Raw genomic sequence first — 12,285 nt, 5'->3', positions numbered from 1 at the left:
ATTTAATCACATTTCATCTGATTATAACTGTGTTTATGTATATTTAGTAATTAACTGATGATGTCTTTCTCACTGGTGTGTAAATGTACTAAACATCACCAATGATTTCCATTAGTTTTTCTCTCATTAGTATAATTTAAGTCAGAATTGCAGTTTTTTACAATTGCTATGACCATTTTTTCTTTTAACAAGTTTCATGAACTCTTAACACACCTAAAACACACATTGATTCTGTTTTGCTCTGGAGTTTCCGTCTTGAAGCCTCTATACATTTCTGTTTTGTTGGGTTTAGTAAATGCATGTATTTTGTTTATTTTGCTGCAGGAATTCAATACAAAAAAGGAATGACCCATATCAGAGTAGTTTTATAGAAGTTTGGTTTATGAGAAAAAGAAGACAGAGACATAATTGTTGTACTAAAGGCTTTATTTCATTGTCAGCAGTCACCATGTTGACAATGACAAGTTCCTGTTCTTCATTTAGGGGCTTTTCCTCTGCCCCCCTGTTCAGGATGTCTGACTGTCATCAGAACAATCCAGTCAGAATACCTCCGACATGTATTGGAACAATCACATTCACCTCCACTTAAGTCGTCCCTAGACTTTAAATTAATATTCATTCTTTATCTAACGGGGACACAATGAATATGTCATTGTTCAATTTTATGAAGCATTAGCGCCCCCCTCTGACCAGCAGCTGCAGTGTGACTCCTGTTAGACTGACTGAGCTCCACATGGACCAGGAGGTGAAGAAAACATTCATCATCTTGGAGTGAAAGCATTCACATTCATTATTCTGTTTCTAAGCAAATGACACAACATGCTGCAGCAGAGATCATTTCAGCACCTTGGACAGCGTGTTTCCCCAGTCATCAATCACTTTTTTTAACTAGATTTGTTTTTTTACAAATTGTTGTGGTGTGTGTGCGTGTGTGTGGAGGGGGGTCATATTTTTTGTGCTGCATCATTTATGTATAAAAAGTGTTTTATATATATATATATATATACGAATACATTTGATAAATATACTTTTCATATATGAGACTCCATATAAACACACTCACTAGCATTTGAACATTTGTGTAACCCAATATATATTCAGATATCTTGAAATATCTTGATCTCATACTTGTTATAGCTAATAAAAATAATAAGCTTTATTTATATAGCACAAAACAGGGTTACAGAGTGCTTTAAAATATATATATAGAGAGAGAGAGAGAGAAATGTGAGGAGTACAATACAGGAGTTCCACAGATTATACAAATTAAAATTAAAATTAATTAAAATTAGCAAGAAATCACAGAAGAGGAAAAGTCAATATAAAAACATCGAAAAGATAAAAAGGAATGAAAGAAGCAGATTGAAACCATAAAAGATAAAGGGGATAAGAGATTTAAGATACTGCCCTGGATTCTACCATAATTAGTAATAAAAGCATTAATTAAGGAATAAACAAAAAAGAAAAACACACTCAAACAACAAATCCCCTAAAAGCACATTTGTAAAAATGTTTTTGAAAGAGATTTAAAAGTGGACTGAGAGCTTGCCAGTCCAATGTTGTCTACAATGTGTCAAATTGATTTTACTGCAGTCAATGACAATTCATGTAGGCTATATTTCAATATAAGTCAGGACTCTCTGCATCAAGTCATTAGCTGAATACAACTTGTTACAATTCTTGTGTTGAATTTCAGACTACTATCAGCATGTGCATTGAATTAGAAAACAATTTTTCACTGACACATTTGACTTGAGCAAATTATTGATTTAGCCTTAATGATTGTATGATAAATTAGTTTCAATCAAGCCTCATTTGAATGTAGATATTAGAAGAAGCATAATCAAGGCTGGGGCTGTTGAACTTGAAGGTGATGACTACTAAATATGTTCTTGGTCTAACATCAATAAATCAGTGTGAATAATAAGGTATAGTGAGTCATCCATCCATCAATCAATCAATTTTTATTTGTATAGCGTCAACTCATAACACGTGTTGAGCTTATAGGCTACTTGTGAGAATCTATTATTTCCCCTATCTTCATTTCTGCTTATAAATTCCATTAACCTGCACATTATCTGGTTCTGTTCCTGTCTCTGCTGTTCCATGAGGTACCTCCGAACCTGTAAGGTATTGTGAGATGTTTTAAATGTTAGCGTCTTATGTGTTATAATCATTTGTAAGCATTGTATGTGTTGCTCTAATGTCTTGACAACTCTCAGCTCCTTCCCAATAAGTTGTTTGATTGATCCTGAGTTGAGAGTGTGTCCTGTTAATTTATAGCAGTTTTTTTAGCTGAAAGATTAAAAACGAGGGAGCCTTCAGGTTAATATATTATATCATTTATATATAGACTATATTGATGTGGATTTCCTTGTTGTTGACATGTTTGATGATGAAGAAATTCTCCGTTGACACTGACTTGCTTACATAATGATCATTTTATTGACAAACAAGTTACAGCATCGCCAGGCTCGCCATGGTTCGACCTGGGAGAGACACAGCCAAAAGTGATCTCTCCCCTTACACACAGAAACTCTGGTATTTATGGACAAACCTCACAGGAGAACAACATAGGGACATCTGTTTGTTTTCAGGACACCCCTCTTCATACAACTGCAGGGGTTTCTGTCTTAGTCATATGTATGTCATATGTATGTCATAAACTCAAAGGACAACACAGGTCACAGATACAATCTCTTGTCCAGAAGTCCCTGGGCAACTCTCTGGATACAGGGGCCCCATTGTACACATTCCACTGAGAGGGCTCCTAAATCTCCTTCAGATACTCCTGATGCGCCCATTGTAAATTTATATTATCTCTGTCCTGGTTACATCAGACACTTCAATATCTGAGTGACAAATCCTGGAAAAGGAAATAGAATGGAAAATAAGTACAATGTGTATTAATAACAACGTCGTAATATGTGCTCTATATGTGCATCATAGGAATCTGGTTGAAGCACTGCGTATCATTTTAGTAGGATATTATTTAGTCCATAAAATGCGACTAATAATGAGACAATATTGACTAAATTAGACAGTACAGGAATATGTCTTGAGTAAAAAGTGGTGGCTCTTAAAAGAGCCGTTGTGGTTGTTTTGGAGCAGTAGACAGATTAAGCTCTCTCTCCGCGGATCCTTCTGGCCAGCTGGATGTCTTTGGGCATGATGGTGACCCTCTTGGCGTGGATGGCGCAGAGGTTGGTGTCCTCGAAGAGACCGACCAGGTAAGCCTCGCTGGCCTCCTGCAGAGCCATGACAGCGGAGCTCTGGAAGCGCAGGTCGGTCTTGAAGTCCTGAGCGATCTCACGGACCAGACGCTGGAAGGGCAGCTTGCGGATGAGCAGCTCGGTGGATTTCTGGTAACGACGGATCTCTCTGAGAGCCACGGTACCGGGCCTGTAACGATGGGGCTTCTTCACGCCGCCGGTGGCCGGGGCGCTCTTACGGGCAGCCTTGGTGGCCAGCTGCTTCCTGGGGGCTTTGCCTCCTGTGGACTTACGAGCGGTCTGCTTGGTTCTTGCCATTGTGTATTGTCTCTCTGAGCGGGAGAAAAATGTAGGGAGCTACGGGACGAGCTGCTCTTAAAGCAGAGGAGCGGATGTGTAACGGTGACGCTGCTTCGGACCTCCGGCCTCTGATTGGTGGCCGGTTGCTTCTGGAGCTCAGCCCCCGATGGGGGGAGCGAGCCCCCGCTTACATCTCCGCTGCTCATTGGAGAAAAGGTTGTTCAAACTGTGGAGCGCAGCTGGGAGCCTGGGGGCCCCTTTACTGGTTGGAGGAGCAGGAAAACGCGCGCGCTCCGCGGACATATAATAGAGGGCATTTCCGCCTAGAGCACATTTCTCTCAGAATCGACTCTAGAGATTAACCTACACCATGTCAGGAAGAGGCAAAACCGGCGGAAAAGCCAGAGCAAAGGCAAAGACTCGCTCCTCCCGTGCCGGGCTCCAGTTCCCAGTCGGTCGTGTTCACAGGCTGCTGCGTAAAGGAAACTATGCCCAGCGTGTTGGTGCCGGAGCCCCCGTCTACCTGGCGGCTGTGCTCGAGTACCTGACCGCTGAGATCCTGGAGTTGGCCGGTAACGCTGCCCGTGACAACAAGAAGACCCGTATCATCCCCCGTCACCTGCAGCTGGCTGTCCGCAACGACGAGGAGCTCAACAAGCTGCTCGGAGGAGTCACCATCGCTCAGGGAGGAGTGCTGCCCAACATCCAGGCTGTTCTCCTGCCCAAGAAGACCGAGAAGGCTGCCAAGAAGTAGACACCCAATACTGACCTCAACAAACACAAAGGCTCTTTTAAGAGCCACCACATCACAACTAAACAGCAAATTCTTATTATATGTGAAGTAGGTTATATACTGTCCAAAATACTTGTGAGTTGAGACACACCTTGTTATAAATACAATCTAACTTTAGAAAGCGCTCCACCGCCACATCCATAGTAATTAAGCCAGTTTAATACTTGTACTTTATACCTATACCTCCAGAAACAGTCATTCACATAAATGAGTTGTGGATTAGACGAGTATCGTGTTATTCTTAACTGTTGTGTTATAAATAGGCCAACATCTTACACATTAAGGATGCATGTCTTAAATGTGAATATCAAGTCCTGATTTGTTCAATGACAGACTCCTTAATAAAAGTTGTGGTGGCTCTTAATAGAGACCCTTAAAGTTATGCATGTCATAATTTAACTGTACGATTATTTTCTCTAGTTCTACAATTTTCATCATACATGCACACCTCCTCACAAAGCCTGCATGCTCTGGACACTGTATATCACAGAGGTCTGAGGTTCATCACTAATTGTAAATTCACTCATCACGGTTTGTTGTATGAATGTGTTGGATGGATTTCTCTGACCCTACGGCATGTTTTAATCTACAAGTCTATTTTAGGTCTGCTTTCTTCGTACCTTCTGTCCTTCATCAGTCAGAAGAGTACAGGGACTTAGAATCTTCGATCTCAGGACTTTATCTTACTGTCTGTTCCAAAAGTCAGAACTGAACTGGGGGAAAAGGCCTTTAAGTTTGCTGCTCCATTTACTTGGAACGAATTACAAAAAGAGCTGAAACTTAATGAACTTCCCTCGTTGGTTACCTGGGGAAGTTAAGTGACCTGGACGCTGGTACATCTAGCTGGAGATGTTCTTCCTGATGTATTTTTGGCAAACATTTGCTGTTCTGATTTTGTTATTTGTGCCTTTTAATGTCTGATGTATATATGAAAGATTGGCTGCTCGTTGTCCATGTGAAACTCTGTTAATGTTTTGCTGCCTGTCTTGAAAAAGAGATTTTTAATCTCAACGAGTCCCTTTCCTGGTTAAATAAAAATAAAACAATAAAATCATCACATCTTGTCCTGGATATAAAATTAATCCAAAGACGGTACTTCTCTTAAGTAAATCTGCCTGTGTCCTTAATTGTTATTTTTCTTCGCTTGTCTAAATTCTGGTTTCCTTTCTGGTTGTGAAGATGTAGCCTAGACTGAAATAAGGATTATTTATATTCTGATTCACTACCTTGGACTTCCTATTCATTTTAGTTGTACACATGGATGTGACTTTAACACAATCGACATTGAGAGGTGATTATGAATATAAACAATATGATTATAAATAGTATCATTGAGGACACTCTTTAGTGGAAGTTGTGGGGGCTCTTAAAAGAGCCTTTGATGCATTGAATGCTGGTGTGAAGATTTACTTCTTGGCCTTCTTGGCTGCAGTCTTCTTTGCTGCTGTTTTCTTTGTTGGAGTTTTCTTCACTGGAGTCTTCTTGACCACTTTCTTGGGAGCAGCCTTCTTGGGACTCTTTGCAGCAGGCTTTTTGGTTGCCTTCTTGACCGGGGTTTTCTTAGCTGCTACCTTCTTCGGTGACTTCTTAACTGCTGCTACTTTCTTGACTGGAGTCTTCTTGGGTGTAGCTTTCTTTGCTGCGGGCTTCTTTGCCTTGGCTGGAGCTTTCTTTGCGACCTTCTTCGCTGCTGGTTTGGCGGCTTTGGGCTCTTTCTTTGCGAGCTTGAAAGATCCGGAGGCACCACTGCCTTTAGTCTGGGCCAAAGTTCCGTTTGTTACCAGCTTAACCACGGCGGCGTTGATGCGTTTGTTCGCCTTGACCACATCCACACCTTTAGCGGCCAGTGCCTTCTTGACGGCCGATAAGGAAACACCTTTGCGCTCTTTGGACTCAGCCACAGCGCTGATGATGAGCGTCGGGAGGGGGGGTCCATCAGACTTGGGCTTGGGAGCCGCTTTCTTCTTCGGGGCTTTCACCACCGGGGCTGCTACTGCTGGTGCTTCTTCTGCCATGTTGATCTCTCACTGGACGTGTGGAGAAGACCGACAGGAGGCGGGACTTATAGGGAACATGAGAACCGTGAAGAGTCAACCCACACAGACGCTCTTCCTCATGTCTGAAATGTGCCGACACTTTGTGTTTTATCTTCAACTTTATGGGGATAAAACTCACACAGAGAATCTGTTTAAACGGAAAAAACGTCCCGCATCAGTTAGGAAACCTTCATCTCTTCAGATTCAGCTCATGTTTGTGGACGAGGACTCTTTAATTTCATTACAGCAGGCTTCAAACCTCTATGATACCCGCTCTGTTTGGACAACACGCGGGGATTTTCCGTCACATTTCGGCTCCTAAAGTGTCTTAATGAGACCTGTGAAAGTTTTAAAAGGATGATAGTGTAAGCAGAGACATCAGTTATTTAAATAAAACAAACATTAACCTTATACTTTGATGTGTTTAGTTTTAATCGGAGAGTTTTCAGTGGAGGTAAACACACGGAGGCTGTCGGAGACTCAGGAGGTCACACAGACTCACAGATGATGTTGTGGGTTTGATCTCCAGGTCAGACCAAATGATAGAATTCATCAAGAGGACACAAAGTTAGAGGTTTATGATAGTAACATGTAATAATCTAACAACATAATGAATCATTCCTGTGCTGATAGAGACTGAATACATCACATCAGTTTGAGTTTGTATGGAGAACAGTTTTCTGTCTATAGGTTTAACAATCATCACTGTCAACTGAGTAATAACATCACATTAATTACATTAATTAACATTAAATGAATCTCTAATTCTCCTCAGCTGATCTCCTCGTTGATCATGTTGGACTCAGAGTTATTCCTCCTCCTCTGTGATATATTTGAGGTAAAAATGGATCAATAAGGATTTTACAGATAGACTGTGAGTCATGATTATCTTTGAAGGTTCATTCATATGAAACTCATTAAACTTTTTCAATGTGAAATATAAAACAAATTTTAAACAGATATTTTTTTTAATTAATGGTGAGGTTTTATTTTGAAAATTTAAAAAATAAACTGTTCTGCTGAAAAGCATTTGTTGTTGACAAACAATATCTTTATACTGAGGTGTTGATGGTTGGTTTTATATTCACTATTTAAATATATAAAAACATGTTGATTACTATTTTGTGTCATGTTCACTTTTTGGACTCTTTGGTCCAAATCCAAGATTTATCCATCCTGGATAACTCCTCTCACCTTCTCCATGACGAGCTGCTCTTTCAGCCAACACCTCATCTCCGCCAGGTGCAAAACAGAGCGCTTCAGGTACTCCTCTGTGCCCACTGCCATAAGACTGTACAACAGCAGTCTATGACAACAATACCAGTTCAACCCCATAAACACTACCCCATGACAGGCTTCATTATTATCATTGTATTATTGTATTATTATTTAGCATCGATAGACACTGTAGATTCTTATTATATTATATTAGTCTATATGATATATTATATTACATGCTATTATATTGCACTATATTATATTGTACTCTATAACTGCACTCTGCCTTACAGTGATACAACACTGCTTCTCTTCACTGCTGTTTACATAACTTGCTGCTATCGATCAACCCAAGTCACTTAAATCATAACTTGTAACTTTATCTTGCTATTCACTGCACACAGGGCCGGCCCTGGACATCCGGGGGCCCTAAGCAGGATCATTTTGTGGCCCTGCCTTGCGGTGAATAGTGGAGTATTGCCATCGCGAACCAGTAACTGTCTACAATCACAAACCTTACGCATTGTATCTGTACCTCTTTGAACATGATGGGACACAAATATTTTACTACTTATTAAGTACACTCACTCAAACAGTCAAAGTAAAGCTTACAGACTTGCCACATTTCAACTTCTACTTTGTTACTGTTTGAATGCTTTATAAAGTGTACCTTTTGTACTGATTTTCCCTTCTTCACCGCTTAAAAAGACGGGGAAGCTGCACCAGAAATTTCTACTTTGCTGATTAAGCAATGAAAACTTGCTCTCTTGATATAGCAGACAGATTAAAGATTCTAGTTTGAGTTTATATTTATTCTTTTAGAACACAGCAAAATAATAAAATCATCTAATAAAATATATATTTTAAACAACAAATAAAAAATTAAATGAATAAGCAAATATATATATATATATATATAAACAGAGAAAAGGGGAATGAGAAAACATTCATCCAAAGCCCTAAAGAGCAAACTTTGATTTTCACCTCATCCATTTTTTTATTACCCTGTTCCTGTTAATGACCATGTCAGAATGTTTGTCTTCTTGCTTTTTTGGATGCAAAGTCCTCTATAATATCATTATATCTTGTTTCTGGTGTCAGCCTCCTTAGATGATTGTACACAGCCACGCTCCCCCTGAGAAAACAACATTTTGTTTTTACAAATAGTGTGAGCAGAAAATAATGTTAGGAGTAAGTTAAAGTAAATACAAGGTTAAATGACTTAATTTACTTATTGATTTGTTTAACCCTTACATATTGTTCATAAAGTAACCCTTCACAGCATGGAGAAGATCATTTTTCATTGTTTATAATTACACTTCTTACCATTTTGCATTCATAGATATCTTATTGATGCTCTAAGGAGATGAGGACAGGGAGCTCCAACAGCCTCTTTCTTGTACTTGCATTCCTTTATGAAGGAAGGTTGTTACTACTTTTATTCTATTTCTAAGTAAATTACACTACATGCTCCAGTTCAGCACCTCGGACAGCGACAGTGGAATATATTATTTTCATCCACACAAAAACAACACACAGATCTTTACCTGCCTTTTGTGAAGTGTCTGGAGATCACTTTTATTTGTAATTGGCACAATACAACTAAAGATTGATTGATCTTATATACTTGTGAGAATCTACTATTTCCCCTGTCTTCATTTCTGCTTATGAATTCCATTAACCTGCACACAATCTGGATCTGTTTCTGTCTCTGCTGTTCCATGAGGTACCTCCAAAATTGTAGTGAGACGTTTTAAATGTTAGCTTCTTATGTTTGAAATGTATCAATCCTATGTGTTATAATCATTTGTAATTATTGTATGTGTTGCTCTAATGTCTTGACAACTCTTAGCTCCTTCCCAACAAGTTGTTTGATTGATCCTGAGTTGAGAGTGTGTGCTTGTAATTTACAGCAGTTTGTTTAGCTGAAAGATTAAAAACGAGGGAGCCTTCAGGTTAATATATTATATCATTTATATATAGACTATATCTGAGTGACAAATCCTGGAAAAGGATATATAATGGAAAATAACTACATGTGTATTAATAACAACGTCGTAATATGTGCTCTATACAATATGCTATATGTGCATCATAGGAATCTGGTTGCAGCACTGCGTATCCTTTTAGTAGGATATTATTTAGTCTAAAAAAAATGGGACTAACAATAAAATAATATTGACTAAATTAGACAGTACAGGAATATGTCTTGAGTAAAAAGTGGTGGCTCTTAAAAGAGCCGTTGTGGTTGTTTTGGAGCAGTAGACAGATTAAGCTCTCTCTCCGCGGATCCTTCTGGCCAGCTGGATGTCTTTGGGCATGATGGTGACCCTCTTGGCGTGGATGGCGCAGAGGTTGGTGTCCTCGAAGAGACCGACCAGGTAAGCCTCGCTGGCCTCCTGCAGAGCCATGACAGCGGAGCTCTGGAAGCGCAGGTCGGTCTTGAAGTCCTGAGCGATCTCACGGACCAGACGCTGGAAGGGCAGCTTGCGGATGAGCAGCTCGGTGGATTTCTGGTAACGACGGATCTCTCTGAGAGCCACGGTACCGGGCCTGTAACGATGGGGCTTCTTCACGCCGCCGGTGGCCGGGGCGCTCTTACGGGCAGCCTTGGTGGCCAGCTGCTTCCTGGGGGCTTTGCCTCCTGTGGACTTACGAGCTGTCTGCTTGGTTCTCGCCATCGTGTATTGTCTCTCTGAGCGGGAGAAAAATGTAGGGAGCTACGGGACGAGCTGCTCTTAAAGCAGAGGAGCGGATGTGTAACGGTGACGCTGCTTCGGACCTCCGGCCTCTGATTGGTGGCCGGTTGCTTCTGGAGCTCAGCCCCCGACGGGGGGAGCGAGCCCCCGCTTACATCTCCGCTGCTCATTGGAGAAAAGGTTGTTCAAACTGTGGAGCGCAGCTGGGAGCCTGGGGGCCCCTTTACTGGTTGGAGGGGCAGGAAAACGCGCGCGCTCGGGGGACATATAATAGAGGGCATGTCCGCCTAGAGCACATTTCTCTCAGTCCCGACTCTAGAGATTAACATACACCATGTCAGGAAGAGGCAAAACCGGCGGAAAAGCCAGAGCAAAGGCAAAGACTCGCTCCTCCCGTGCCGGGCTCCAGTTCCCAGTCGGTCGTGTCCACAGGCTGCTGCGTAAAGGAAACTATGCCCAGCGTGTTGGTGCCGGAGCCCCCGTCTACCTGGCGGCTGTGCTCGAGTACCTGACCGCTGAGATCCTGGAGTTGGCCGGTAACGCTGCCCGTGACAACAAGAAGACCCGTATCATCCCCCGTCACCTGCAGCTGGCTGTCCGCAACGACGAGGAGCTCAACAAGCTGCTCGGAGGAGTCACCATCGCTCAGGGAGGAGTGCTGCCCAACATCCAGGCTGTTCTCCTGCCCAAGAAGACTGAGAAGGCTGCCAAGAAGTAGAGACCCAATACTGACCTCAACAAACACAAAGGCTCTTTTAAGAGCCACCCACACTACACCAAAAGAGCAATTACCTGTGATACATGAATCTGATCAAAATCATATCAGAAAGAGTAGTCGATATAGTTACAAATCATGTTACATTATGATAGCATAAGTTTGGTTTGACAATGGAGAAAAATTGCTAGAAATTCCTTTTAAGCTGTTGATCTGATCTCTATGCTGTTCAGCTTTACGAACCTAAAGCTGCAGGACAATGGAGCCACATCCGTCCGCTTCTACATTTCTAGAACGTGTTAATAACACGAGCACACAGTCACTACAGTCACTTTACTGATGCGGTTTAACAACATCTCTATGAAAACACACACACACACCATGAAAATAATGATTAAGTAGCCTAATGATTCTATTTAAAGAAGTACACGAATTCTCTAAAACTTATCTTTATGTTGCTCGATACATGTTTCTAACCACAGTTTAAGCCCACCCCGATTATTATGATACATATCGTTGTCTCTTTCAGGGTGAAACATATGAACTCAATACACACAATTATTATTCCCGAGTGAATAAAGTCAGTGGAATTCTCTATTTTAGAATAATTATTTTAGATCTGACCTTAAAACAGGAACTAAAATGGTAATGTGAAATAATTTGAAGAATAATATATATTGGAAAAAAATCCAGAACTCGTCGTTTCCCCTGCTGTTTCATTCCCTGAGCGTACTGTATGCTTATATGTTGTGCTTCTTCCATCTGTACAGTGTGATATACTATTATAAATGGTGAAAAACAGAAGGTGTGACTAGGGGGGAATGTGGAGACTGGAAATATCAGTGAGCCCCAAAGGAATTCATATTGAGAAAATATGGGATGTTGATCCAGGAACATGTCTCATGTGGCAAATCATATTTTGTACTTGACTCCACAAAGTTCACACAATCTGCCCATTAGCAGCTGACAGTTTGACCTTACAGTTTGACTTTTCCAACCTTGTTACAGCTTAGCTTATCACCTTCTGGCTGTAAACCGTCAATTTTGATTTGAACAGTTAAACAGACAGTGAAATATATTTACCCAAATTAACTAACTGCTTCAAATCAAAATGAGAAAACACTGGAGTCACCTTGATATAATCTAATTATGTTTGTTGAATGTTCATACATGATCACAGTTTTCTGAAGGCATGACACAAGAGATCAGCCTTTATGGAAAAGAACCTAGAGTGTAAGCAAACCATCGTGTGATAATTAGAAAGTGTGTTTACTACAGCAGAGACTGATGTGATTGTCATGTGTTCTGCAGG

General features: G+C 40.9%; 4 protein-coding genes across 4 annotated transcripts; 1 reads left to right on the top strand and 3 right to left on the bottom strand.

Annotated features, from left to right (window-relative positions):
• Positions 1 to 2,422: 2,422 nt before the first annotated feature.
• On the bottom strand, positions 2,423 to 3,600 carry LOC136179777 (histone H3). Its single transcript, XM_065957681.1, has one exon. The coding sequence runs from the start codon at positions 3,528 to 3,530 to the stop codon at positions 3,120 to 3,122; it is 411 nt and encodes a 136-aa protein (XP_065813753.1). The 5' UTR covers positions 3,531 to 3,600; the 3' UTR covers positions 2,423 to 3,119.
• A 244-nt stretch (positions 3,601 to 3,844) lies between these two features.
• LOC110004392 (histone H2AX-like) lies at positions 3,845 to 10,984 on the top strand. The gene is made up of 3 exons (XM_065957682.1): positions 3,845 to 4,262; positions 8,752 to 8,760; positions 10,580 to 10,984. The coding sequence occupies exons 1-3, from the start codon at positions 3,883 to 3,885 to the stop codon at positions 10,974 to 10,976; spliced, it is 786 nt and encodes a 261-aa protein (XP_065813754.1). The 5' UTR covers positions 3,845 to 3,882; the 3' UTR covers positions 10,977 to 10,984.
• Positions 5,651 to 6,349, bottom strand: LOC109987409 (histone H1-like). Its single transcript, XM_020638484.3, has one exon. The coding sequence runs from the start codon at positions 6,318 to 6,320 to the stop codon at positions 5,712 to 5,714; it is 609 nt and encodes a 202-aa protein (XP_020494140.2). The 5' UTR covers positions 6,321 to 6,349; the 3' UTR covers positions 5,651 to 5,711.
• Positions 9,729 to 10,553, bottom strand: LOC110004396 (histone H3). Its single transcript, XM_020659928.3, has one exon. The coding sequence runs from the start codon at positions 10,238 to 10,240 to the stop codon at positions 9,830 to 9,832; it is 411 nt and encodes a 136-aa protein (XP_020515584.1). The 5' UTR covers positions 10,241 to 10,553; the 3' UTR covers positions 9,729 to 9,829.
• Positions 10,985 to 12,285: the final 1,301 nt, after the last annotated feature.

The sequence above is a fragment of the Labrus bergylta genome, chromosome 8 (assembly GCF_963930695.1).
Source record: "Labrus bergylta chromosome 8, fLabBer1.1, whole genome shotgun sequence".
Lineage (NCBI taxonomy): Eukaryota > Metazoa > Chordata > Actinopteri > Labriformes > Labridae > Labrus > Labrus bergylta.
The sequence above is the reverse complement of the archived record's forward strand: the minus strand, read 5'-3'. Positions and strand labels throughout refer to the sequence as shown.

Excerpts from the sequence above, each read along its gene's own strand:
- LOC136179777 (XM_065957681.1), bottom strand. The coding sequence starts at position 3,530 with ATGGCAAGAACCAAGCAGACCGCTCGTAAGTCCACAGGAGGCAAAGCC.
- LOC110004392 (XM_065957682.1), top strand. The coding sequence starts at position 3,883 with ATGTCAGGAAGAGGCAAAACCGGCGGAAAAGCCAGAGCAAAGGCAAAG.
- LOC109987409 (XM_020638484.3), bottom strand. The coding sequence starts at position 6,320 with ATGGCAGAAGAAGCACCAGCAGTAGCAGCCCCGGTGGTGAAAGCCCCG.
- LOC110004396 (XM_020659928.3), bottom strand. The coding sequence starts at position 10,240 with ATGGCGAGAACCAAGCAGACAGCTCGTAAGTCCACAGGAGGCAAAGCC.